Source organism: Citrus clementina, unplaced genomic scaffold (genome assembly GCF_000493195.1).
Source record: "Citrus clementina cultivar Clemenules unplaced genomic scaffold, Citrus_clementina_v1.0 scaffold_6, whole genome shotgun sequence".
Classification (NCBI taxonomy): domain Eukaryota; kingdom Viridiplantae; phylum Streptophyta; class Magnoliopsida; order Sapindales; family Rutaceae; genus Citrus; species Citrus x clementina.
The window spans coordinates 19,639,071-19,666,044 of NW_006262139.1; the positions used below are offsets into that span (position 1 = coordinate 19,639,071).

At 35.1% G+C, this 26,974-nt stretch overlaps 5 protein-coding genes across 7 annotated transcripts; 1 reads left to right on the forward strand and 4 right to left on the reverse strand.

Moving 5' to 3' along the window:
• Nucleotides 1–2,362: 2,362 nt before the first annotated feature.
• LOC18038964 (calcium-dependent protein kinase 26) lies at nucleotides 2,363–5,791 on the reverse strand. The gene is made up of 7 exons (XM_006429965.2): nucleotides 4,735–5,791; nucleotides 4,168–4,311; nucleotides 3,881–4,033; nucleotides 3,576–3,691; nucleotides 3,241–3,408; nucleotides 2,666–2,890; nucleotides 2,363–2,575 (listed from the first exon to the last, which is right to left on the reverse strand). Exons 1-7 carry the CDS (start codon nucleotides 5,762–5,764, stop codon nucleotides 2,450–2,452), a joined length of 1,962 nt encoding a protein of 653 aa, XP_006430028.1. The 5' UTR covers nucleotides 5,765–5,791; the 3' UTR covers nucleotides 2,363–2,449.
• Nucleotides 5,792–8,544: 2,753 nt separating this feature from the next.
• On the reverse strand, nucleotides 8,545–10,752 carry LOC112097231. Its single transcript, XM_024181989.1, is given in 3 exon segments — nucleotides 8,545–9,064; nucleotides 9,067–9,152; nucleotides 10,429–10,752. Coding segments are annotated over 3 exon segments (549 nt in total). The 5' UTR covers nucleotides 10,623–10,752; the 3' UTR covers nucleotides 8,545–8,795.
• Nucleotides 10,753–11,825: 1,073 nt separating this feature from the next.
• Nucleotides 11,826–15,009, forward strand: LOC18039103 (putative pentatricopeptide repeat-containing protein At5g06400, mitochondrial). The gene has a single exon (XM_006429967.2). The coding sequence runs from the start codon at nucleotides 11,887–11,889 to the stop codon at nucleotides 15,007–15,009; it is 3,123 nt and encodes a 1,040-aa protein (XP_006430030.1). The 5' UTR covers nucleotides 11,826–11,886.
• A 286-nt stretch (nucleotides 15,010–15,295) lies between these two features.
• LOC18039104 (iron-sulfur cluster co-chaperone protein HscB, mitochondrial) lies at nucleotides 15,296–18,748 on the reverse strand. 2 transcript variants are annotated; one of them, XR_002904882.1, is made up of 8 exons: nucleotides 18,251–18,748; nucleotides 17,831–17,927; nucleotides 17,644–17,733; nucleotides 17,094–17,159; nucleotides 16,622–16,690; nucleotides 16,207–16,349; nucleotides 15,833–15,938; nucleotides 15,296–15,627 (listed from the first exon to the last, which is right to left on the reverse strand). XR_002904882.1 is itself a non-coding variant. In XM_006429968.2 (8 exons), exons 1-6 carry the CDS (start codon nucleotides 18,610–18,612, stop codon nucleotides 16,212–16,214), a joined length of 822 nt encoding a protein of 273 aa, XP_006430031.1. In that variant the 5' UTR covers nucleotides 18,613–18,748; the 3' UTR covers nucleotides 15,296–15,627; nucleotides 15,833–15,872; nucleotides 16,207–16,211. The 2 variants fall into 2 exon arrangements, 1 of the variants encoding a protein (XP_006430031.1); XM_006429968.2 differs by having other exon boundaries at nucleotides 15,833–15,872.
• Nucleotides 18,749–19,657: 909 nt separating this feature from the next.
• Nucleotides 19,658–24,758, reverse strand: LOC18039105. 2 transcript variants are annotated; one of them, XM_024181841.1, is made up of 11 exons: nucleotides 24,414–24,758; nucleotides 23,439–23,667; nucleotides 23,182–23,309; nucleotides 22,641–22,749; nucleotides 22,452–22,491; nucleotides 22,270–22,359; nucleotides 22,071–22,170; nucleotides 21,801–21,940; nucleotides 21,168–21,270; nucleotides 20,213–21,051; nucleotides 19,658–20,045 (listed from the first exon to the last, which is right to left on the reverse strand). In XM_024181841.1, exons 2-11 carry the CDS (start codon nucleotides 23,575–23,577, stop codon nucleotides 19,760–19,762), a joined length of 1,974 nt encoding a protein of 657 aa, XP_024037609.1. In that variant the 5' UTR covers nucleotides 23,578–23,667; nucleotides 24,414–24,758; the 3' UTR covers nucleotides 19,658–19,759. The 2 variants fall into 2 exon arrangements, with proteins under 2 accessions (XP_024037609.1, XP_006430034.1); XM_006429971.2 differs by having other exon boundaries at nucleotides 23,439–23,674.
• Between the last annotated feature and the right edge of the window lie 2,216 nt (nucleotides 24,759–26,974).

Consider the following 26,974-nt stretch of genomic DNA (forward strand, 5'->3'; position numbering starts at 1 on the left):
CTTAAATAAAAATATAGGGCATCTTCTCCTCGTTGTATTTAATCTCTTTACTTCTTTACAAGGTTAAAATTATAATTACTAGAATTGATGGAAGAATGGAATATAAAACAGAATATTTTATGGTAAACTCACACATTATGATATGATTAAGTGGATTGTATATAATTCGGTAGTACAAAATGGGTATTGGAGCAACTTCTTTTCCATTCAGCTTCCATAAATTACGACATTAGAACAACAAAATAATCACATTTCTCTATCAATCACTTTCCATAAAATTTTGTCAATGGTTGCACCTCGTTTCATTTCATTCCTCATCTAAAAAATAAAAAATATAGAAAAACTTAATAATATTTTAAAAGTAAATAATTAGTTGGTAACCTCTCAAAGTCGATGTCATTGCCGAATCTAAAAGCCGTTAAATTCGCGTTGTCCGAAAATCCGACGGCCCAAATGAATTGCTCCATCAGCGGTGAACACAAGCAAGGGCATTTTAGTAAGCCGGCTAAACCAAATCAACTTTGAAGGGCAAAATAGTAAAAAAAGAGTAACAGGCCTAATGATTGAAAACAACAGCATGCACTGTTTGAGAACGTGGGGGTTTCCCAAAGGATTTCAGATTTTCTAAACCGAGCTAGTGATGTGTGGGAGACCGGGGGTCATGGACACACAGGTCACAGCTAGGTGCCTCTGTCGTTGCCGTCACTAACGGTGAGGTGGCACGACCAAGGAACATGATTCGTCTCCAGTAACTCCAACCTGAACCAGGGACCCCACCACCACCACCCTCACCAACCGCGCGTGAGCTGTCACGAACGTGCGTACAAGATAACGTATAAACCGGAATCCTATGATGATCAAGGGCATTGGGACAATCTCAACCGTCCGACTGAGGTCCAATCATTTTCCACGTTTCTGTTGGACCGTTGAATTGTATTTTGTTAGCTCGGGATTTTGCGGGTGGTACGTTGTGTTCAATCAAGGGCAAGGCTGGCCTAGAAAAAGGGTCCTCTTCGTGGTGTTTCTTGGTTGTTCACACGCGCGTACATGACTCGTCATTTAAGTCACGACACAATAGTAAGATACACGAGTCGTTATTATGATACATATATTGGACAAAACTACGTCACAGAATCTGTAAGCTACAGACTGCAGCATCAGCCGTTGGATGTGGAGTGAGAAACTAAACAAAAGAAAATCGGATGGTGGGATGACGGGAGAAACTAACATAGACAGGTCCTACGTATATTTTCAAATATCACTTGAAGTGTAACACAATCCTCTTTCTAAATTACCCAAACCAACCACATTTTCCTAAAATAAGAACCCATATATGCCCAAATATGACAGCTGATCAAATTAAAATTGTAATATTTGTTATATGACAATTATTTATTTTAAAAAAAGGAAATAGTCATTAGTAGTAAAAAAAAGCAATAGTGTACTAACTGTAGAAAATTAGAAGTTGTTGGCCCTTGGCAGCTGTCAAATCGATCAAATTCTGATTAAACTAAAGTTTTGGCCCAGACTCAAGTTAGTTTATAATTAGGAATTATCTTGAAATGACCCTACTTTGATTTGCTTTATTTGTCAAATTGCTTCAATTAAGAAGCAAAATCCCCACTTAGATATGCTTCTAAGCTTCATAATCTTTTGCGCTCCACGACTCAACATCGTAGATGCAGATTGATAATGGATTTTGTTTCAATATCCAATTGAGATTGTGAAACTTCATTTTACAAGTTTATTAAAGATCAATAGACAAATCAATCAAATGTGCTATACATTTTTCATTTGTAGATCAAAGGAAATTAGATCACCATGGAACATTAACTCAAGTATAGTCAGATGATTCTTGAAAATGCTATTTGATGTCTCAATGTATTCAAAATGCTATTACATGTTACAATGCTCTCACAGTGTCACCCCCACTTTCTATTGAAAAAAATTCAATTTTTGAATATTTTTTGTTGTTAGCCCGGAGCAAGTTTTCTTCTCTATCTTCCAATTTGTGTTATTGTAAGATTTAGGGCTTCCACAATAAAAACTTGCATGTGTAACAAAAAATTAGAGCTTTCAACAAAAAGTACCATACAGCGCTGCATTAATTATAGATGAACAGGCATTTGAAAACTCTATTCCTACTATCAATATCAATCATCGGACGTCAGCAATAAATTATATTTCTTTTGATTCATAGATGCATACATACATACATACATACATACATATATATACATACATGCACACAACACTGTGCAACTGTTAAGAAACAATCCTAGACAAGCAACGACAGTGAAAATTCAACTTGTGATTGATTGGTAAAGAACTATGCATGATGCACCTACTACAAGCACCGGCAACTAATGGTCATTACACAGTCAAATATGATCCTGAAAAATTAACCCAAAAAAGAGAAAAAGAAAAAGAAAATGATCCTCTCTACATGTCAGCAAACTTGTAAAGCCTCCCTAAATCCAATGCTAAAGCTTCTACCATGTCCGCCCTTCTTACCCATTTCATTGTTGCCATTGTGCATCATTGCCACAAATTCGTTGTAATCTATCCGGCCGTCCTGAAAAATGAACACGAGTCGAGTATTAAATTGATGACCTCTTTGTGATTTGATTTCATTCAAATGTTAAAATATGCAGTGTGATCTTACATTATCCTGATCAACCTCTCGGATCAAATCTTCCAATCGCATATCCTCTATGCCGAACTCGTCACAGGCTTGTTGAAGTTCATCTGCAGTGATGTAGCCACTGCCGTCTTTATCAAAATACGAGAAAGCCGCAAAGAGATGATCTTCCCTCTGAGCTTTATTTAGATGCAAAGTTGCTGCGATGAATTCTCCATAGTCAATTGTTCCACTGTTATCAACATCTGCCTGCAAATTCATAGCACATGGAGCTAAGTTTAATACTTCAACCCCAAGAAAACACTAATCGAAAATTCCATATGTTTCCCGGTGTCCGGGCATTGCATGTAGAGAATTTACAGCTTCAAATACAATGATGAAATGACACAAGCAGCTTTGAAAAATATGACTCTCTAGCTGATACCATATAGCATGGCCATTTCAATGGAAAGAGTGGATGGTTAAAAGTTAAAAACTACTTGAAGAAGCAGAGATCAGTTCAATTTTGAAAGTAGATAATGCAAATGGCCTTTTATTTGGAAACTTTAGACATAGGGTGTAGCTTATTATTCAGGTGTGATTCTGAAAAAGATACTTACAGCTTGCATTAAATCATAGATTTCAGACTCGTCCAGGCTAGCTCCGAATCGCTTGAGTCCAACTTTGAGTTCTTCAAAAGTGATAAAGCCACTATTGTCCGCGTCTAGCGCTTTGAACATTTCTTTTAGTCCAGCAATTTCTTCCTCGGAGAGGCTCTCTGCAATGACCTGCAAGGCGTAAATAGAAATTAAGAAGATTCAGTCTCTCACGTTAATAACATAAAATATAGATTTGTTAACTGAGACGAGTTTGCATATCAAATTTTTTGTGAGTTTCAAAAACCAGCACACTTGAGTCATGAGGTTTTCTTATGATTATGTTTGCAGAAGCTTACTCTTAGAGCCATTTTCTTCAGCTTGTTCATTGCAGAAAACTGCTTCAAGCGGCTTAAAACTGCAGAATCAAGAGGCTTGTCTGGAGCACCTCCATCGATCTGAAACCAAGGATGACCTGCAAGGACCGGAAAAGATATTTCAGGCCATTAATTGATAATGTTGCCCAGTGACAACACATTTGATTCTGCCATGGACTACGAAAACGTAGAAACAAATGGAGTGAAGGTAATGGCCTCAACCAGGTAATTATGGCGTGTATTTATTTGTCACGGGCACTAAAAATGCCAAAGGGTAATTGACTTACACAGAACTTCATGGGCAGTCAACCGTTTTCTGGGGTCTCTAACAAGCATCTTCCTCACTAAATCTTTTGCATTTTCAGAGATTTTAGGCCAGGGATCTGATGATAAGTCAAGATCACCATGCAGAACCTCTTCAAATATATCGTGCTCGGTTTCTACACAATATGTAAAACAAAGCCTGAGAGACCGGTAAATTGCAATCTCCAAAAACAGGACCAAACACGAAAGGAAGCACAAATTTAGAATAATAACCAATTTCATAAAGAAATAGACATCTTAAAAATCTTACCACCCCAAAATGGAGGTACGCCACTCAAGAGAATATAAATGATCACCCCAGCACTCCAAACATCTGCTTCTGGACCATAATGCTTAAGCAGAACTTCAGGTGAAACATAGTAGGGGCTTCCAACCACATCAGTAAATATATCTCCTGAAATTTGAAAAAAGGAAAGAATAAAATAGATATACAGGATATAATAGAACAGAACTGCAGAAGTTAATTAATATTCAGTGCAAATATAGTCAGGCCATTGCATTCTATTAAAAACAACGTGACACTGCCGGTATACTGCATCGCTGCATGAGGATATATACATGCTTATGCTGTACAGACACTTGAAATTTTAGCTATTAATTTGACAAGTAATTTAAAAGTTGACAACATATATTTCAAGTGCTCGTGCACGAATTGATGCTTTACCAGTTACTCCTATTGGAATTTGCTTCCTTATATTCCTCCACCCAAGTAAGGAAATACGAAAAGGCATGAGACTATACTAAATCAAACAACCATGCCAAAGTAATAGAAGAGAAAATAACAAGACCTCCCAAAGAATAAGGCTCTCACACATACCAGGCTTGAAGAATGTCGACAAGCCAAAGTCTATTGCCTTTAGGGGTGAATCCTCATGCTCATTAACGAAAAGAAAATTTTCAGGCTTAAGATCCCGATGCATGACTCCCAAAGAGTGGGAGGTCTCCACAAAACCAACTATAGTCCTAGCTAGTTGAGCTGCCTTTCTTTCAGTATAATGCCCCTTCTTAATGATCCTATCAAACAGCTCTCCACCTGCACACAACTCCATCACAACGTGAACAGCCACAGAATCCTCATAAGCTCCTTTAATCAAAACTGCATTGGCATGCCCTGCTAAATGATGCATTATCTGAATTTCCCTTCTCACATCTTCCACATCTTCTTTCTGGATCAGTTTCCTCTTTGCAATGGATTTGCAAGCATACTCTTTTCCAGTCCCTTTCTCCATGCAAAGAAAAGTTGTCCCAAACTGCCCGTTCCCTAGCTTGCGCCCCAAGTTATAATACTCTTTCAAGTGGCCTGTTTTCGTTTGCAACACAGATGCTGCCTGAAGCCCAGCACTTGATAACCTCTTCACATTATGAGGCTTCCTAGGTTTTGCAGGCTGGGCTGGCTTAGTTTCCTCACGTTTCTCTGGCACTGATGTTTGAGGATACTTATTATGGGTTGTGGACTCTGATTCCTTGTGTTTACCACCTTCCCTGATCTTTTGGGGTTCTGGTGCCATATTCTCATCCTTAACTATCTTCATGGGTTCGGGGTCTTTAACTTTTTGAGGTTCCAGAGCTACAGTCTCATCCTTGACAATCTTCACTGTTTCCGGGCCCTTGACGTTTTGGGGTTCCAGTGCTACACTTTCATCCGTAACAATCTTCATTGGTTCAGGGGCCTTGTGCTGAACAGAAGTAGGAGGTTCTACTTCTTTAGCAAACTTCGATCCATTTTGTATGCTTCTTTTAGTATGTTGAGGAAGAACATTCGCCGATCCAGACCACCACAATGAATTTGAGATTGATTGAGGCAAACAATCTTTCGACACCCTCGATCCAACGCAATTGTTTCCCATTTAAAACCACAACTCTATATTATGAACACTTTCTCCCTTTTTGACATCAACAACATTTCATATCACACAAATGCAACAACCCCACATTACATTTCTCCCCAAGGGGTGTTATGGTTTCATACTAAAACATCCAATTGAAACCTCGATACACTGATTTCACACTATGATCATACTCATTTTTCTATATGAACACATCAAGCGAAAATGAGAATTCAATGACAGGAACATCCTAAAAGTTATATCACAAGATACCCAACAATACAAATTCATATATTTAACGAATATTTGATTCAAAACAAACTCCAAAAAACCTCAAAGAAGTCCAGAACCGCTAACCTGCAATGCTCAATTAAATAATGTACAAAAATGAAACTTCAACGAACCCGATTAGAAAATAGGTTCACATTGAAAAATTCCTCACCAAACCCAAGATTTGAAACCGTAAAATAAAAAAAATTTATATATTGAGATGATGAAAGCAAAAGGAAGGAAGAAAGGAAATAATAAACAATGCAATTGGTTGAGGCTGACGGCGAAGAAAGAAAAATTCTTTGTCCACGAAGAAAATAGAAAAAGAAAAATCAGAAAAATTAAGGGCCTTGATTTTAATGAAAGAAAATGATTAGAATTTTGATTTTGATTTTACAATGGTGGGTTTTTTTTTAATTTTTCTTTGTTTTTCGCTTGATATCCAAACCGAGGGAAATTGGAAACGACCGGTTTTTCAGTTACTTTTGGAAGGTTTCGCGTTCAGATTCTGAATTAATTTTAATTAAGATAATTAATTATTAATTAGAAAGACGCGTTAAAGGATTTTGCCTTTTATGATTTGTCTGTTGTGGTGGGGCCTACGTTGATGGACGGACGGCCGAGATTTAATTTTTGTGAGTTTTGGGGAAAGTTTTTTTATTTCTATGCTTTTTTTTTTTTTTTTTTTAATGATTTTGTATTGTTTTGGATCTTGCAGGAGTGTGCGCTGGGCCGAGCGTGCTGTAGCCGGCATCCGGCGTTGGCCGGTTCAGGCGGTAGGCTTAAAAACAAAATTATTTTTAATCTGATTTGTTTTCACTTTTCACTTGTAAGGAATCATTTCAGAGTACTTGAGATTATTATTTCAGAGCACTTGAGATTACTATTAATTCTATGAGTACACCAATCCAACATTAAAAATTACTTATTGAATTTAAAAATTTTAAGTTTGATCTCTCCAAATGTTATGCTCACATTTAGCAAATCTCAAATTATTTATTTTTAGTCTCTCAATATCTACTTTGCATTATCCAAACTGATTTGGTATGAATGTGAACAGACAAATCCTAAAATCATTGACTAAAAGTTTAATGTGAACTGATAGATCCTAAAATTATTAACAAAAAGTTAAGTGCTTATTAGATATGGCTAATCTAACATATGTACTTACTTAATTTCAAAAACTATTTTAAAAACTTTTATTATTGTTTAGTTACATTCTAAGTAGAATTTTTAAGAATTAAATTAGCTATTTTACCTATGTTAATAAAAGCTCAAATTCTATGTTTTTGGAAGTAGAGATTGAAGGATTTTTTTAGTTCTCTAAATGTTCATTATTTATTTCACAGTTTTATTTCATTCCTTTTATAACATGATTTTAATTTTTTTTAAAAAATAATTTTACTATTTTTAATAAAAACTCTTTTTTTTTTATAAAATTCTACTTATAAAAACTTTACTCTTAAAAACTCTACTCAAATAAATTTTATTTAAAAGATTATATCAAACGAGACCTAAGACTAGTTCAACTCTTGTCCTTAGTGCCGGTCATATAATACCAATTCAAGCAAATTAAATATTCTAATTAAGAATTGACCCAAATAGAAAAAAATAATTTAATTAGTCAGCTTTTCTCTCTAACAAGATTTTTACTTTTATCCGTTGTTAAAAGATACTGAATTTGTCAGCAGAACATTTCGATTCTTCAAATTGAAACAAATTAGAGATCGAGCTTATATTGTGGAAAATCGGTTGCTTTCTCAGAAACAACTCACCAGCCACTATGAATCAAAAGGTCATCGGCAAGCTTCCTGTTACTTTATACACAAAAGAATAATGAACGATTAGAGTTGACAATTCAATTTGTTATACAATAATCGACCAAACGTGAATCGGCGCGAAGATGATATATAATTGCAAATTGCGTCAGACTCGTATCACTTTTGCTAGTGGGCGAGCATATTTATAGCACCAATAAATGAAAACATTGTGCGTGTTTCACAAAATTTTTGGTTCTTAGTGCCAAAACTTTCAAATCATGGAAGGTAAGTGGTTGGCATTTTGGATTGTTGCCAATAAAAATCAAAATAGACCCCATTGGCCCTCTCAGAGGAAAAAAGAAAGAACAGAGACTTTATGGTACACCACTAAGCCTCATTAGAATCTCAATGTTACGCCCCCTGCTGAGAGTTTTTTATATTCTCGAGCTGAGAATTACGTTGACACCTAGTTGACTTTAATAGAAAATGTAAGATTCCCAAACCAAATCAAAATCAATGGGGCGAAAAAAAAATTCGGCATATGATACATATGCATCATCTCCGCATCTTCATCCTTCAACCTCCCATTTTCCAATTTCGTCATCCAAACCAGAAACCAAACTTTAGTCAACAGCAACCAATTTCATCATCCCAGGTTCCATTAGAACCTAGTATTTACTCAACTCCTCAAAATCAAACATGTCTTATAGATCACTTGTTAGAGAAAAACATGCACACATGCACAATGCAAAAAAAAAAAAAAAGAGAGCATAGAACCATAGGACTTGACATGCATTTATAGTATAAAGCAGGTTTCCGGCGTTCAGCCGAATATGAAAAACCCTGAAAATCAAGAAGTTGACAAAACCCTACATGTAGCAGTCCTACCTACATGTGGGCTAAATATGCCATCACAGGACGCGATCATAAGCTACAACTGTTCCACTAGCAAGCGAAATGCATTTTCATACTCTATATTCATAGAAAGAAGAAGAAAGCATGGGAAAGTCATTATTGACACATCAAACATCTCTAGCTAAACCAGAGAAATCGACATGTCCTGGGTCAGACATTTTTGGTTTAGGTAAGGCTTCAACCTCAGGACCTTCAATGGGCACCCCGCGCCTCCTTGGTGCTGAGGATGAAGATTGCCCATTATACCTGAAAGCATCAAAGATGCCATTCCTCATCTCTTCAGCTGCTTCAAAGAATCGGTCGATCCCACCAAGAAAATCACGTTCAATTTTCTCCAGATCACTGCGTAGTCCAGGGAAGTTGAATGGGGCATAAATGATTCCACAGCATGAGACCCTTTCACTACCTGCTCTGTGACATCCTCTTCAGTGTACTCATTGTCAGATTTCAGAACTTCCACAGGCCTAATTAAAACCCAAAGAATTTCATAAAAAAAGGGAGAAATTTTATATAACATAAAGGTGAGTCAAAATAAATTGCCTAGTACTAGTAGACACTACACACACAACCATTTTTTTTTTTTGACAGTACGAGCCTAGAAAAAATGTCTCAATAGTCCATTACATGGACATCATCCAATTTTCTAATCTCATGTACTTCTCTAATCTAATGTCCCCTCTTTCAAGAGACTATTACCTCTCAACATCCCAACTTCATTTACTAGATTCTTGTCAGCATGCTGCAGAACCTAGTATTCTGTACCGTAAATCATCTAATTTCCTAGACACCCATTCTTGTGAATGGCACCATCACCTTATCTAAGCACTCCATAATTAGTTTGCTTGAAAACAAGAAATATAACAGCGTCAAAAACTCATTTTTTACCAAGAAAATTCTGGGACAAATACACAATCACAATGATAATTTCAGGCATAAAAGTAGCAAGATTGTCTATAAACAAATAAACATTTCACATTTGACCCGGTCCCACAAAGCACAGGCACAGACAAAACGGCATTAGTCTTCAGAGCACGCCCTTAGCATCTCATACTAAAGATGCGCATCATTGTGGTGGTTGCTAATACAGATTTTTAATTTTTATTTTTATTTTTTATAAACAATAACACATTACTGCAGGGCATTTTAATCTACAACCGCTGTGAAATTGAATTGCTAGATATGAGATATAAGATTTTACTTCTATAGTCGTGCAGAAAAATTAGACTAATTTTCAAAGCAAACACACAGTTTTTACCATGTATGTAGCTACTATGCCAACAAAACTAAGCAGTGGCAACTGGCAACCAATACCCTTGGTAAAATACCAGATATAGCAAATACTAATCTATAATGTAATCCTTGCATCTTGCATACTTCCTCAAAAGCCTAAAATCTAATTTTTCATGGCATATATTTTAACTCCAAATACTAAAGTTTAATCCAAGAACCATTTCTTCATTAATATTACAAAATTTCCATTCATAACTGCAGCATTTTAGTACATTCGAAAACATGAAACACCATCCTAATTAGAAACAAAAATAATAATAATAATAATAATAATAATAATAATAATAATAATAATAATAATAATAATAATAATAATAATAATAATACCGCATCCGTAATCTCATATTATTTCTATTAAAACTCAATTTTCCTCCAGTTTCTCGGTAGTCAGACAGACTATTTCAGTATAATAATAATAATAATAATAATAATACGAAAAAAAAATTTTACCTTCCAATGCAATCCCTGAGAACCTCCTCGGTTTTCTCGCACTTTCTAATGAACTTTCCGGGCTCCACTTCTTCGGTCTTGCACTGCGACCTCACGACCTTCCTCGTGGAGCATCGGTCGCCGATGGATGAGGAATTAGGGTTTTCAGAGTTGTTGAATTCGTCTGGCTCGTCGTCTCTCCAAACCCAACCCATGATTTGCGATTACAGTAATCAAACTACTAAGCTATTTCCCGCACAATCCAGATAACCGATTCTTCTTCTTCTTCGCTTATTTTATTTTATTTAATGTGTGGCTTTTAAATTTTGTTAATTGTTTGGGCAACACGTTTCCTTGGTGTTTATATAGGACAGGTAAAATGAGAAGGAAAATGTTATCTGTGGGTGCATGGTGTCACGTGGATGCGTTTACATGTGCTGTCTTGGGGAAATTGAACACGTGGCAGCTTAAGCGGCGGTGTTTATTCGAGATAACCCTGCCTAAAACGACAAGCCGTTTCATTATTAAGCATCAATAATACTCTATACACCGAGAATTAAAAAAAGGCAAAAATATACGGAACTATTGCCGTCTTTAGCTTGGACAGTAATCGGACGAAAGTGGTTAATAAATAGTATTAGGGAGGGCCTAAGTTTGGGCCTGCCATATTATTATTGTTTATTATCGTATAAAAATTAAAATAATTATATTTTATAGTGATATGATAAAAAATTTATAATATTTTTATTATTTTATTAAAATTATTAATTTAAAATTATATTTATTATATTAAAAAGTTCTAATAATAAATGTTTGATTATATTAAAGTTCGGAATAAGGTAAGAGGAAAAAATTATAAATTTTAGTGTATTATATTTTGTCCTATAATATATTTAAATATATATTTTTTTATCTATTATCTAATTTTTAATTTTAATATGGTCACGAATCCCTAATTAGAAACTCACTTTTTATTTTATAACTATAATTTTTTTATTTATATATATATTTTTTGTTTTAGAATATTTTGAGTTAGAAGCAGCTACACCTTCATTCTAAAAGGACTTTAAGAATAAAAATTATATTTGGACGGTAAAACTAATCATGATTTTGAAAAAGGATTTATGTAATAAATTTTAATAAAAAAATATGTAATATTTTAGAGTAATTTTTAAACTTTAGTAGTGATTTTTAGTAGTAATTTTAAATAAGAGACATTTTGAGTCTCCTTGTGTCATTCGTGGATGTTGATATTTTTCAATATACATTACCCTCTATGTTTTCTTTAATTTCAAGATAAATTCCACCAGATTATGTATTATAAATGTTTGATTTTTTATAATTTATATGCTCTATTTTAAGTTTATTAATTTTTTTTTGTAAAATAAGCTGTAGATAGACTAATAGGGGCGCGGCATCAAACTGTTACTCGCGTGCAATTCAGGCTTTTGAAATCAGTAACGTTGAAGTTAAACAACAATGAGGAACTTAGCGAGATTCCAGTCTGTGTGTTCAAATTCAGTCCATAAACGTCCTCAATCCCATCTCTATAAACTTCAAATTTCTCGTCACTCAAGTTCTTCCAAATCATCTAAACCACCCCAATTCAATAAACCCGAAAAACTCCAAACAAATACATATGCTTCACTCTTCAACGAGATTACTGAAATTCTAGGCGCTGACAATGTAACCACAGATGAAACCCCATCTGGGTTTTCAGTATCCAAAAGAGCCCCCTTGGAATTAATTGAGGTCAGTGATCGCTTTGGTTGTAGTACACATGCTGTTTGTGAAAATGCCGAAGAGGAGAATTTGTCGGTCTTGGAAGATACACGGGTGGGGAATTTAGGCGGAATCGATTTTAGTCCAATAGTTCACGAGATTACAGAGATTGTTCGAGCTGGAAATGATGTTGTTTCAATGGAGGAAAGATTAGAGAATTTGAGCTTTCGGTTTGAACCTGAGGTTGTTGATAAGGTATTGAAAAGATGCTTTAAAGTGCCACATTTGGCTTTAAGGTTTTTTAATTGGGTGAAGTTAAGAGAAGGGTTTTGTCATGCAACTGAGACTTATAATACCATGTTGACCATTGCTGGGGAAGCAAAAGAGTTGGAGCTGTTGGAGGAATTGGAGAGGGAAATGGAGATAAACTCATGTGCGAAGAATATCAAGACTTGGACAATTCTTGTATCGCTGTATGGAAAGGCGAAGTTGATAGGCAAAGCCTTGTTGGTTTTTGAGAAGATGAGGAAATGTGGCTTTGAACCAGATGCAGTGGCTTACAAAGTGCTGGTACGATCTCTTTGTAATGCTGGAAAAGGCGACATTGCGCTGGAATTTTATAAAGAGATGGCCCAGAAGGAGATGGTGCTTGACTTGAGTTTGTACAAGATTGTGATGAATTGTGCTGCAAAATTAGGAGATGTAGATGCAGTTCTCTCTATTGCAGATGATATGGTAAGGATCTCCCAGATTCCAGAGCGTGATGCTTACGGTTGTGTGCTGAAGAGTTTTTGCGTTTCTATGAGAATTAGGGAAGCTCTAGAATTCATTCGAAACCTCAAGAGTAAAGAGATCTCAATGGACCGTGACCATTTTGAGACTTTGGTGAAAGGCCTGTGTATTGCTGGTAGGATTTCTGATGCTTTGGAGATTGTCGACATTATGATGAGAAGAAATTTGGTTGATGGGAAGATTTATGGGATTATTATCGGTGGGTACTTGAGGAAAAATGATCTTTCCAAAGCTCTCGTTCAGTTTGAAAGAATGAAAGAATCTGGATATTTGCCTATGGCTTCTACCTATACTGAGCTAATGCAACATCTCTTCAAGTTAAATGACTATAAAAAAGGATGCGAGCTATACAATGAGATGCTGAAAAGAGGAATCCAACCGGACAGTGTGGCTGTCACTGCAATGGTTGCAGGACATGTTCGCCAAGACAATCTATCTGAAGCGTGGAAGGTGTTCAAATGTATGGAGGATAAGGGCATCAGGCCCACTCGGAAATCCTACTCTGTATTTATCAAGGAGCTTTGTAGAGTTTCAAGGACAAATGAAATTTTAAAGGTTTTAAACAACATGCAGGCTTCCAAGATAGTCATTGGAGATGAAATATTCCATTGGGTTATATCGTGTATGGAGAAAAAGGGTGAAATGGAGAGTGTTGAAAAAGTAAAGCGGATGCAAGGTATCTGTAAGCATCATCCTCAAGAAGGTGAGGCATCTGGCAATGATGCATCCAGGGGACAAGGGCCCAATGTGGAGTTAGACCATAATGAAATGGAGCGAAAGACTACAGTTTCTCACTTGGTGGAGCCACTTCCAAAGCCTTACTGTGAGCAGGATTTGCATGAAATTTGTAGGATGTTATCATCCTCAACAGACTGGTACCACATCCAAGAATCTTTGGAAAAGTGCGCTGTCCAGTACACCCCAGAACTTGTTCTCGAGATTTTGCATAACAGTGAAATGCATGGTAGTGCAGCTTTACATTTTTTCTCATGGGTTGGTAAACAAGCTGATTATAGCCATAGTTCAGCAACTTACAACATGGCTATCAAAATTGCGGGACGTGGGAAAGATTTCAAGCACATGCGAAACCTCTTTTATGAAATGAGAAGAAATGGTTACTTAATTACACCAGATACATGGACAATCATGATGATGCAATATGGTCGGGCAGGCCTAACAGAGATGGCTATGAGGGTTTTCGAAGATATGAAAGCTAATGGTTGTAATCCATCTGGTAGTACCTACAAGTATTTAATCATATCTCTTTCTGGGAGAAAAGGCAGGAAGGTAGATCATGCCATAAAAATATTCCAGGAAATGGTAAATGCAGGGCATATCCCTGATAAGGAGCTGGTTGAAACTTATCTTGATTGTTTATGTGAAGTTGGTATGCTGCAACTAGCTAAAAGCTGTATGGATGTATTACGGAAAGTTGGTTTCACAGTTCCACTAAGTTACTCCTTGTACATTAGAGCTCTTTGTCGAGCAGGGGAGTTGGAAGAAGCTTTAGCCTTGCTTGATGAAGTTAAAGAAGAGCGATCTAAGCTGGATGAGTTTGTTTTTGGAAGCCTTATTCATGGATTGGTGCAAAGAGGACAAATAGAAGAGGCATTGGCTAAGGTGGAAACAATGAAGCAGGCTGGAATTTATCCTACTGTCCATGTTTATACATCCTTTGTAGTACATTTCTTTAGAGAGAAGCAAGTAGGAAGAGCTTTAGAAATTTTTGAAAGAATGCGACAGGAGGGTTGTGAGCCGACTGTCGTTACTTACACTGCCTTGATTCAAGGTTTTGCGAACTTAGGCAAGGTTGCTGAAGCTTGGGATGTCTTTTACCGGATGAAAATTAAAGGACCTTTTCCAGATTTTAGGACTTATTCGATGTTCATTGGTTGTCTTTGTAAGGTAGGTAAATCTGAAGAAGCTTTGGAGCTTCTATCTGAAATGACTGAAAGTGGGATTGTTCCTAGTAATATTAATTTTCGAACAATCTTTTTTGGGCTTAATAGAGAAGGTAAGCGAGATTTAGCTCGTTCTGTAGTACAGAAAAAGTGTACTCTAATAAATAGCCGCAAGTTCTTAACATGAGCTTTAATTATTTTGAAATATCTTCTTCATTTCTCCTGCTTAAATGATTTTGATTTCTTGTTGTTGCTACTATTCAGACAATTTATATCAAATTACCAAGCGCCCATTTGCGGTTATCCTGTCCACAATACTCGAAAGCACTTAACAGTCAATTAGGTTCCCAACAAATTATTGTTACCGTTTCTGCTTAATTGGCTTTAAAAATCGAATATCCAAACTAGAAGCATTTCCTTTATAAGTTGCTGAGTAAAACACTGAAAATGAGAGACCATCAGCGTCCCTACTATCAATATGCCCAAAGATATTATTTCGAAGACCTCTTCTAACAGAGTTACAGGAACTTGCCTTATTTGTCCGGATTATTTGGTAAATTGAATTGTACATCCAATATTATTAGAAAGTAGAAACCAAAGAATTTCCAAGAGTGATCTGCGTAATTCGGCATGTGTCCAAACTGGTCGTGAAAAGGAAATCCTCAAAATAAAGGTGACAAATCTATGCAAAAATTTAAATAAGTGGCTTTATTCTACAGATTAAATAAGTAAAGCATCACAGAATTCTTCTTGTTCACATGATAGCTGACTGACAGTCCCAACTGCACCTTAAATCACATTCTACCTGAAAAATAATTAAAAACAAACAGAGAGGGATTGGTTAATTCTCTTCAAATTTGTCATAAAGAAACCAGATGCATAACAAGTCTAAAAGAAACAAGCTTCATGCATAAGTCCTTGAAATCTAGAACTTAATGCATTGATGTAACAACTGCCTATATCCAATAGGGAACAAGTTTTGCCGAATAAGATGAAATATAAATACTCACATCCCATGTGAAGTCATCCGCATCTGAATCCTGAAGTTAACTGGTGTTGACTCCACAAGGACATGCACACCATGACAGCACACATGAGCACCAAATCACCAAAACCCTATATTAGTTAGAAAATGGCTGGCTCAGAAGTTTTATTTTTTATTATTTCTAAATCACTCTATACTTGATTTACAAATGGTTTAGTAATAACAAACAAGATTGATACTTGGCAATTTTTCATGCCAACTTCTTATTCATAGAACACTGCAACCTAGTTTTTAATGTGTCACATTTATCCCTAGATAGCACCTTCTCCCTTCCTAAATAATTCTGCAAATCATCCCTCCCTTTATCAAGAACTGGCAGTTGAATCTTGGAAGGAGTACCTGCATTAAAGCTTCTTTGCAATTTCTTCATTTACACGATGATAGTAAGTCATTCTCCGAATACAAACCCTGGCTTCATCAAAATTCCGGTTTTGGTACGCATTGGCGAAGGAGTTACCCCAATGGATCAATTTCTCTTGCATCTAAATAACAGGAAGGAAAATTTTTATTTTAGAATGGGTTTCATAAAATAAGCCAGTCTGCAAATTTCTGTTGAAGTAACACTCAAATTAAGACTGTAAACATCAAGCTTTTCCCATACAACCAAGCAAAAATTCAGACCATGGAATGGTTCCACACAAAAATTTGCATATATCAAGTATCATTTGGCTAAATAATTTTCAAGATACCAGCCGTTTTTGACTAGTTGCTCTACCATCACAAAACAATTCCATGGAACAAGAACTCTACATACCTGAGACTGAATCTCCTTTAAAGTTTGTGAATCAGCTGCATCTTCTACAGCTTCCCTGATCTCCATAATCTGTAAATCAATTTCGGGCACCAACATTACTTCCAAAAAGAAAAGAAAAGAAAAAGCATTATACTTCAATCCTGGCTAGAAGCAGAGTTTCAGCAATACAACAGGTTGTGCAGCCAAACACACCTCTTCCTGACCAGCATTCCAGATTCATCCGTACAATAACAACCAGTTACAAGAAGGAAAAAAACAGTCGTACTTTTTGTATATAAGCAAGAGAAAAATAGACTTCCCATCTTTTAAGGACTCTTGTCAATGAACCTTCTAACAGGGAAAATGGGAAAAAAAAGTTGTTCTTAAGGAACTCCAGTTTGAGCTGCTTTTTTCATACTCAAAAAAGAACTCCAGTTCAGTTTTTAAAAAATCAAAGCTATAGTTTACATCTGATAAGGCTCCCCTAAATTACCTCCATCAGCAACTCTGGTTCAGAAACTGTCTCTTCTTCATTAACTTCTACTCCTTCAAGTCTCAGCTGTAAAAGGAAACGGAAAAGTTTTAATTTCATAAACCAAATAGGAAACTGGAAACAAATATAAGGAGAGATATATGCATGAGACAATTAAAAAAAAAATGCAGGCATTGATGAAAAGCATAATGGAGTGGTCTTCTTCTTTCACAAGCACCAAATTGGTGTTTTTAAATTACGAGGACAATTGACAAGATAAACAATAGCTATTAGCTTCATATCAACCATATGTCAAACTGAAGTCACAATTACTGTTTTAGTCATATAAAAGTTACATTTCACATCTTCAATTAAAATGCCCTTATTTTTGGCCATTTTCAATAGCAATACCAAAGACAAGTTACTTTTAGAAACACCAATACAGTTAAGTTACAAAAATAAGCATTTAAAATAGCTACAAACAACAAGAATTTCTATGACCCAAAGTAAATAAGTATATAGTTGAGGCTTGGCAATTTGCATAAAAATACTATATCCACAGAGTTCTTACAATGTATATTGCCCGTGCCAATGGGTTGGTAAGTGTGCGATATGCTTCAATCACTCGACCAGATTGTTCAGCAGCATACTCTCTCTCTTTCTAACATAAACAAAAGAATCATTAACACAACCAAAATCATAACAAAAGAAACAATAAATCATCTGCTTTCTAAGAATTTAAATAGATTAAATCAAACCTCAGATTTCGAATGAACTAGATCAGGATGAATCCTTTTCTGCCAGTCCTTGTATTTTCCCTCTAGCTTCTCATTCCCAATTTCATACTTCTTCCCTCTGTTGTACATCAACCAAAAGAGTATTAAAATAAACAATAAAACATGGATTTTTAAAACCGAAAATTTTAGTGCTCAATTCATTCAACATTCATCGATTCGGGAACCAAAACAGTAAAATTTTCTGTTGCTAGCTCCAATTTATTGTTGATTCTAGAAACTAACTTTTGACATTCAAGCTTCTAAAGATAATGTTTTGAAATGTAAATTTCGACCTTTTTTTTTTTTTTTTACTTTCCTTTATTTTCTCAAGCTTTCTCCGGAAACAAACAGGGAATAATTTAAAATAAAATGAAAAACTAAACCTGAAATAGAAAGACTTACAATCCAAAGATTTGAAAGTAATCCACAGAGTGATCAACAGGCTGAACACTTCGACATGACTCGCAAAATAAAAAAGGTGCCGCTTTAGGCGCTTCATTACAGTTCCAACACGTAGCATTGCTAGCTTTCTCCGCAGATTCCGAACAGAAGCTTCTCCCGGAAAATTTCAAATTTTCGAAATAATAACAGAGTCCGCGGTATAAACTTGGATTTTGGATACGAGAAGACGACGTGCAATCGAGAAAGTAAATTTGTGTGGCAAAATTGTAATTATAATTAGAAAGTTTGAAACGAGAAGTTGAAGGCAAGGCTCTGTGTGCAACTTGGCAGAAAGGCTTCCATAGCTTCTTTGTTCTGTTCATTTTTTCGCTTTTCGCGAAGGATTTGGAAAGTTCAAATAAAACGGCAGCGTTTCTATCACGAAAGAGCGGCGTTCACCGCTAAATTAAATGCCGGGGAAGAATTCTGTCGAATTTATTATGAAAAATAAAAGGGAGTTAAAATAATGTTTGGGTCTCTGACATTTAACAAAATCACGAATAAATACATAATTTTTATATTCCCTTTTACGGGTACTTTTCAAAGATTTAAATAGCGTTTATTTTTTTATTTAAAATTTAAATAAATTTAAATTTTTTTAAAGTCTGAATGGGTTTGATTATAAAAATATGAATGACATATTTATTTTTATTTTTTAAATATCTTAATATAAATGATATTTTATTTGTTTTCACAATAAAAAAATATTTTAAATTTGATTATTTGATATTTATGTCTTTATAAATAAAATAATAATAATTAAATTTTATAGTTTAAGAAATAAATTATTTTAAAGAGATATTTTTATAATATAATATTTACTTATCATTCAATTATTATTTTTTTTAGATAAAAGTCATAAAAATTTACTAAACTTTTTTTATTCACATGTAAATATCTAAAAATTAGACATAAATTCTAAAAAACGTCAGATATTTAACAAACAACAACCTATTGGGACATGTAAATTTGGTATTATGGTGCCTTAGTTAACAATATCATATTCATATCACATTTATTAAAAGTAAACATGACAACAATTTTTGTAAGCAGAAAATCTTTTGTATGGAGATTTTTTCCCCTTGTTCTTAGTTAAAAGAAATGAGAGAAGAGAAAAAGAGTGGAGATGAAGGCGGAGAGAAAAAAACAAAAAAAAAGGATTAATTTTAATTTTATTTATTTTAATTTTAACATGAAATCATCTATTCTTCCCCTATTTCTTTTCCGCCTTTCCTATTCTCTCCTCTCCTTTCATTTATTGAAACCAAACACGCCATTACAATATATATTTTGCCCAAATGGAATTGCAGAAAAAGGAGAAGAAAAAAGAAAAAAAAAAGGCAAACAAACAAACAAACCAAGAGCATCTGGAAATCCTAAACGGTTTATTTTTGTGTGCGATGCGCAGATTCACTCTCTGGTGTCATCTACTATAGCCGGAAATGGAAAACCACTTCCTATGAGCATCAATTAAGCAGAGTTAATGAAGAAACAACAGAGCCATTGCTTTTTTTGCCGGCTCAACTTCCTCCTCCCATCTATTGAAGTATTGTCATGGAACTCGTTTGCCTTGGCATTTTTTTGCTTGCTATCGTGCACTCTTTGGTCCAAAATTGGTATTTCAGCCATCCCATTCCGGGAAGAATGGACAGCAACCTGGTTGGTCTCATCAGGATTCGAAAGATCATCTTCTAGTGATGCTGGTGCTATCTTGTTGTGGTTGCCATCTCTCAAGTAAGAATTTGACCCTGAACGCCTGCACAACAGGAACAAATCACCGCTGTGAACCCAAAGTAGCTACTCTCAATTTTGTCTACTTGTTAAATTGATATGGAAGAATATATGAAAGTGAAATAAATGAGCAAAACATTGAAGACGTTATGACTTGAATCTCAAATACTGGGGGACATATATTTGAGGTACCTGCTGTCTTGAATTCCGACGCTTTTCCTGGATTCCTGAAGATTGTTCTCTGTGATTTCCTTTTCGGATAACTCAACATCTGTGATTTCCTTTTTGCATACCTCAACATCTGGATGGACTCTGTTTTCCGAAGAAGTTGACTCTTTTACAACACTCATTTCCACTTTTCTAGTCTTTTCAATGGTAAGGTCAAAGAAAGACTTACTTTGGCTATTAAATCCATATTCTCGAACCATAGAAATGGCCGTCTCTAATGTTTCCAGAGCTTGTTCCACACCAGGACTGATAGAAATTTTTTTTCTCATGTTCACATGACTTTTATCTGGAATTTCATCATTTAAATGTCGAGACATATCCTTGTCATTCTCGTCTGAGCATATGCTTCCCTCAATCTCTTCTTCCTCAATTTCACCTACAACGCTTATGCCTGCAACTTGTGTGTCATTTTGCAAAGACTCACTGTTGCAGTATTTTGGAACATCATCGGTTAAAGATTGGTGTATGCTGTTATTATCCTTCTCCACCAGTGTGGTTTCCCCACTCTCTTCTTCCTCAATTTCACTGACTACATTTATGTCTGTAACCTGTGCATTGTTTTCCGAAGAGTCACCATCATGAGTAACATTATATAGCATCTGCTCCATCTTGTTTGGGCCACACTCCACAGCTTTAGTGAAATGTTCCTCAGGCAGAATACGCGCACCATTTTTAAGTTCTTCGGCTTTCATGGGCTCCTCAGATTCTTCGGTAGAATAAAGAGCTTCACGTATGCGAAAATATAGTGGTCCCTCCAAGGGTCTGCGGTAATCTTCATTGTAAGTAGATACAGAAACCACTGCCTGAAACAATATTGAAGAGCTCATTAGTTGGCCTCATGGGTAGCACAGCAGATAAATGAGATGATAACTTAAACCATATAGTTGAGTGGAATACATCACAGATGAAATTGTATAACCTTTTGATAGAGTTTGAAACCATTGCCGATGAGCTGTCTTGAAATAAAGTTTATGAGGGATGGGGGGACAAAGTCAAGCTTGATGTCCATATTTGCTATTGTCCTACAAAATATGGAAGTGTTCATGACTTTGGAACAGAGGAGCACAAAAACAGAATGTAATTATCCACTTACCCACTACTTTTTATTCTTATATAACACTTTCTATTGGCAATAACAAGCATTCTAACTGATTAAATTTTATCTTTTCTTAGTTTTCCGCATAGAGAAGGAACATGATTTGCCTTTATTCTAACCAATTCAATGTCTAAACAATGACTGCAAAGAATAAGTATTCAATTGCACAATACACGGACAGGAACGTTCATTTGGGAGTTAAATTTGTAGCTTCCATATATACAGCAGTCTTCCATCCTGGATGTCTGTGCATGGACTTGAACTTGGCTTTTAGCAAATACAGCATTGTATTGCATTGATGAGAGCCAAGTTCAAATCCGCATATGACATCAAGCAGTGCCAAGTTTGGTTACCTTGACCATGCCTTTTGGTTCTTTTCTTCCTTTGATGTTCACGATGTGTTCCAACCAGTTTTAGGGGCAATATATGGGATGTAGCCAATTAACTAAAACTCACCTAAAGTAACTTCTTTCCTCAGTCACCTTTTGTAAAGCAAAGCCTCCCACCAAATCAACCCTTACCACATCTTTTGCTTCAGGAATTCCATCACTGGTGAATCCATGAGTACTTTTATCAATGCTCTTCAAATCAGAGATCTGAAAGTGAAAGTATAGTGAGATTCATCTCATTTAGGCATTGGTCGAAAATGGCTAGATTTGAGTATGCATTGGTCAAAACAAAATTGTAACTCAGATGAAAATGATTTCTATGATTTACAATACATACTGAATTTATCAAAACAACCACGAGACCGTCTTGAAAATAGTCAAACGAAAAGTAGTGGACGAGACCCTCCCTACAAGACAGTGGCCATGGAACCTTCACCCTTTCTTCCCAAAACATAACTAAGTATCAGCATACTAAAGTTGCTGAAATCAGATTAAAAGTAGTTCAAACAACCATCGCAGCTTTATCATGGACAAACCTCACTAAAGATATCTGTTCACCAACTCTTATCTTTTTCAAACAGTTGCTGGTAATGATTTTGAATTGTGGAAAGATATATTGAGGCCACCTGAGATGAAGTAAAGAAATTATGAAATTGCTACTATCCACATACTTCTTCCATATTCTGATATATTACACAGTCACTACAACAATTCTCACCATTTTGTGTACAATGCAGATTCCCAAGACACACATAAACCTGCAGCAATGTATTGAACTTAGACATATCTTTCAATAAAGACAATACTTGTCAATTATAATCATAAGTAATATCTAAAAGAGTTATTTGCCAATTTTTCCTCAGCAGAAGCAATTTCAAAATTGTAAGATTATTTTCAGCAAACTTACAAACGTCTAGGGGTGCTTCTACATAGCCTTCAACAAGCAATGAATGAAAGGGTGTGCCATGTGGTCCTTCACGATACATAACACGAAACTCTTCAGTATCTTGTTTCAACTGTCAGACAAAGTAGGCTTCAATTTTGTCAATGTATAGATTTCATTTGGTAAATAGTCATTAGTTGATGCAATGCTCAATCTTGATGTTAAACAAAAAATTTAATGAAATCATACATTTCACTAAAACTATCACGATTTGAGAACTTCAGAGTATTAGAAAGCTGAAAGCAGTTCAACTAAGTGTTTGAATAGTATTCTTAATCCAAAATCTTGAAAAAGGGAACATGAACAACTATGTTCCTTGGACACATCAGCGCCAATTCCAAACATAAGTTTGTGAGCCATGATTTATCTCTTTTCTGACAGAAAGTGTTTTGTATAAGAAGCTTCACTAGAGAATAGGGAAAACGGAAAAGATTCTACATTTTACTGGGTCACCAAATTAACTAAAAATAAATAGTAGATTTTTCAGCAGAGAGTACGAGCATACTTTCCATTCGCCATGAGAAGCCTCGCTAGTTTTTGACACCTCTTTATCCTTCACAGAAGCACTCCTCAACATGCCAAGAAAGCTGGAGATTTCTGCAGTCTTTCTTTCTACTACATTCTCGCTACACCCTGCACAAACCCAAAATATGAAATTAAAACTGAAAAAAATGTAGAAAGCAACTAACCTTGGCAGTAGTTAGCTTACATTACGATAAGGATTCAACAAAAGCATACATCTGAGAATTTAGAAGGACTGACCTTCATTTCCATCCAATGAAGAATGCATGAGTTGATTTTTAACCAACATTTTCAGGGTTTCCTCACTTGTCAGTTCTGGGGATGCCAACGTATTGTCAAGCCTCTCCCTGTACTGAGCGATTTTTGGCTTCTTTTCCATGTTAGCACCCCCAAGAAAGCCAGAAAGAGTCTCTCTGCAAAAGCCTCAGCCAGAAAGATCAAATTGCATGGTTTAAGTCCATTTAATCCCCTGAAATCTGAACATAACAAATGTTAACATTTTGTGACAAAAGGAAAACAAAAACTAAGCATGAATAATAACAGCCTAAGAAAATGGTTGTCCTCATGACTAAACTATACAAAGGCACAAATATTTCATGCTAAAAACTAAAAATATGGAACATTTATCCTTAGAAATAAACCATGTAATTACTACCTTTCCAGAAATAGCACCAAAGCAAAAGAATAATAACTACCATGGAAAACTGTTTCTCTTAATTTAGACATGTTAATTTACCCAAAAAAAAAAAAATCTTATAAGATTCTGTTCTCGCCTGACTCAGCTTTTGCAGCATATAAACAATTATCGTTTGAAAGTTCATTATCTAACACTCTTCCACCAAACCTCTCGAAAATTACACCACTCTCCTGAACATATAACACCCATCAAAATCCAAATCTCAGAGCACAAACAATTACAGAGCTCTCAAACTATCAATTATCAAAGAACTCCATAGCATGTATTAAGCTTTCTATAAGCTCATAAAACACAAATAAATAAATAGAGAGCTTCATAACAAACATTAACCTTTTTAAGCGAATAAGCCGAGCAACGTTGCCCACGGGATCATTTCTATACATAATCATATAACGATTGAGACTAGAAGGACTAATCAAAACAACGTTTTACTGATGGTGTCCATGGTTCTATTAGAAAGGTGCATGCAACCCATATGCAAATATTATCAAAGAAAATGAAAAAAAAAATCAACTTACATGAAGCTGAAGCTCATCAAAAGACTAGTAGGCTACTACCCAGTTGGCCTTGTGAGATTATAAACACAACCCAGAATCAAAACGCTGAAATTCTCAGTACTCAAATGCAGATCTCGGTAATTTTAACTAATTAGAACGTGAAATCACGAAAAGCTAGAGGTGGCATCAATATTATCAGACCACCAGCACCAAGACGGCTAAATCACGTGGACTTTGTCTAGGACTTAACGAATTCCAGACACAAGACAGAGTCGATGAATATTGCATAAAAATAAATAAATAAAAAATTAAAGCTTTCCCCGAATAAAGAGTTTCATATCTTATATCTCCTGTTACATAAATACAAAAAATCGAATTTTTGTAGGCCATCTTGGAACTTGGAAGAGTACACAAGCACGGCTACTGTATAATGGGGCCCACAGGAGGACAGTTGTTGATTGCAGTTAATCAATGTACGTAAGAGCGTAAAGGTCAGTGCCTTTTTTTTAATTGCAAAGTGGGCCGCGATACACCATACATCCGATTGACGATTTGAGACAATAGCATCTAGACCCCCGAAATCTTATATATTGCGGACAATACGTCAGACATTTCAATAAGAATTATGTAAATGTTTTAGAATAGGATAAATTTCATTGCTATTTAAGTAGATTTTTTAAACTACATTCGATAGATCTTTATGTCATATTATAATTGTATCAATTTAAAATCTTAATAGACTATACTATTAATATATTGTAACATAATTATCAAAAAAAATTAAGAGTTATAAAGAGTAATTACCTAAGAAAAAAAACTATGTTACTATTTCATAATATATAAAAGTGTAAGGAGCTTGGTGACAAAGTAAATATAGATTCGCTGCGTGAGAGTTCGTGAAGGAAGGGAAAGATGATTTCTATGGTATTTGCTTTTTGAAACGGGACACGTGGGGCTCTTACATCGGTTGTCCCGTCGAGAGCATCGGTGATGACGCGTTTGTCTTAAGCATGCCTGATTCGCTCCCACGCGTCATTAAACGAGATCGCAACACGCGCTCGTAATGCCGGACTTTAATCCAATAATGAATGAAAAATTTCACCAAATCGGAAAAAATCAATCTAATATTTCTTCTGCGCCGACTCATCGGTTTGGGTAAATACGCGATTCAAGATTATATTTCAATATCATCAAAATTATATTAAATGAGTGCGTGGCCCAAAAATTTAATGAGAATACGATTCTGAGACTGAGATTTTTGGTTGGGCTCCATTGCTTGTGCCATGACTTACAAAATTTATTAGTATTTGTACCGTCACTTAAAAAATTCATTATTATTTGTAAAGTTTTTAAAGTTTTTGCCATCGTCATTGACCTTTTTTTTTTTTTCTTTTTTTCTCTTTTAAAGACCAAAAAAAAGTTTTAAAAGTTGACATGAGTTTTGTGGTTGGAAATTTTTTTTAGAGTAATATTAATTTTTTTTCTTTTATTATTACTTTTTTTAATTTAGTCAATTAAAAAACAATTATAATATTTATTTATTTTTTATTTCATTTTACTGACAATTATTACACATGGGGCCTAGGGCAGGGGTCAAGGACTGAAATTGAAGTGGGTAGCTAGCCGTACCTTTCCCGTATCAATTACAAAACTTGCTGCATGGCCGCCAATTTAATACAGCTACAGAAATTTTAATTTCATAAATAAAATACATTTAACACTAATAATTTTTATTTTATTTCTATTTTCCAATAGAAAACTTGAGTTATAGGAACACTACACACGAAAATTACCATGAAAAAAAAACTATAAACCATTATATTTTATAAAAGTAAAAAAGCCACGACTAAATAAATTGTCTTAAAGCAATGGCAATTTTCATCGGACTGATAAAATCTTCCATTCAAACTACGCTGTCGTAATTACGCTTTGACACATGACTTTAAGCCTAACCGACGAAAATTTCAAAAATTTCTTCCGTAAGATAACAAGTTGAATGGAGCCTCATCGGCCATACCTTTGAATTGTACACCTCTTTACAGCTTCCGCTCTGACCGCGCCACGTACATACTGGTTTGGATGTTGGGCTGACAATCTCTTCTTCACATAGGATGGGTTTAGGATTAAAGTTGCATAAAAATATAAGATTAAAATATTTATTAAATATTAATCGTTGTACTTTAAAAAGTATATTGATATATTTTTTATTTATACGATAAAAATTTTATTATATTTTTAATAATTTTATTTAAATTATTATTTAAATTTTATATTTATAATATATTATTAATTTTTATTTTATAGTTATAATTTTTTTTACATAATATTTATAGTTTACAAATTATAACACCTCAATTATAATTCTAAACAGGTAAGTAGTTTGCAGAAAGTGATCGTTTTGTACCTGTAATTCCTCCCGCAATGCCATATCCATATACAATTTTCCAACTCCTGGACTCTCTTTTTCCTCGCTTCTAGTTCTCTGTAGGAAGCAGCAGCCTTCCTGCAAATGGAAAATATATACATATACTATTACTACCCCACAAAAAATGGGCCCACCAATCAATATGAAGATATTTACG

Bases quoted from the DNA above. Each gene is read 5' to 3' on its own strand.
- LOC18039103 (XM_006429967.2), top strand. From the start codon at position 11,887: ATGAGGAACTTAGCGAGATTCCAGTCTGTGTGTTCAAATTCAGTCCAT.
- LOC18039104 (XM_006429968.2), bottom strand. From the start codon at position 18,612: ATGAACAGAACAAAGAAGCTATGGAAGCCTTTCTGCCAAGTTGCACAC. The intron at 17,160-17,643 runs GTAAGAACTCTG...TTCCTTTTACAG, and splicing joins TGGCACGGGCAATATACATT to CTGAGACTTGAAGGAGTAGA. The intron at 16,350-16,621 runs GTATGTAGAGTT...CCTGTTATTTAG, and splicing joins TAAAGGAGATTCAGTCTCAG to ATGCAAGAGAAATTGATCCA.
- LOC18038964 (XM_006429965.2), bottom strand. From the start codon at position 5,764: ATGGGAAACAATTGCGTTGGATCGAGGGTGTCGAAAGATTGTTTGCCT. The intron at 3,692-3,880 runs GTAAGTCAATTA...CGGTCCTTGCAG, and splicing joins GACTGCCCATGAAGTTCTGT to GTCATCCTTGGTTTCAGATC. The intron at 3,409-3,575 runs GTAAGCTTCTGC...TACGCCTTGCAG, and splicing joins TGAAGAAAATGGCTCTAAGA to GTCATTGCAGAGAGCCTCTC.
- LOC18039105 (XM_024181841.1), bottom strand. From the start codon at position 23,577: ATGGAAAAGAAGCCAAAAATCGCTCAGTACAGGGAGAGGCTTGACAAT. The intron at 22,492-22,640 runs GTAAGTTTGCTG...ACATTGCTGCAG, and splicing joins AGAAGCACCCCTAGACGTTT to GTTTATGTGTGTCTTGGGAA. The intron at 22,360-22,451 runs GTGAGAATTGTT...ACTTCATCTCAG, and splicing joins TCTGCATTGTACACAAAATG to GTGGCCTCAATATATCTTTC.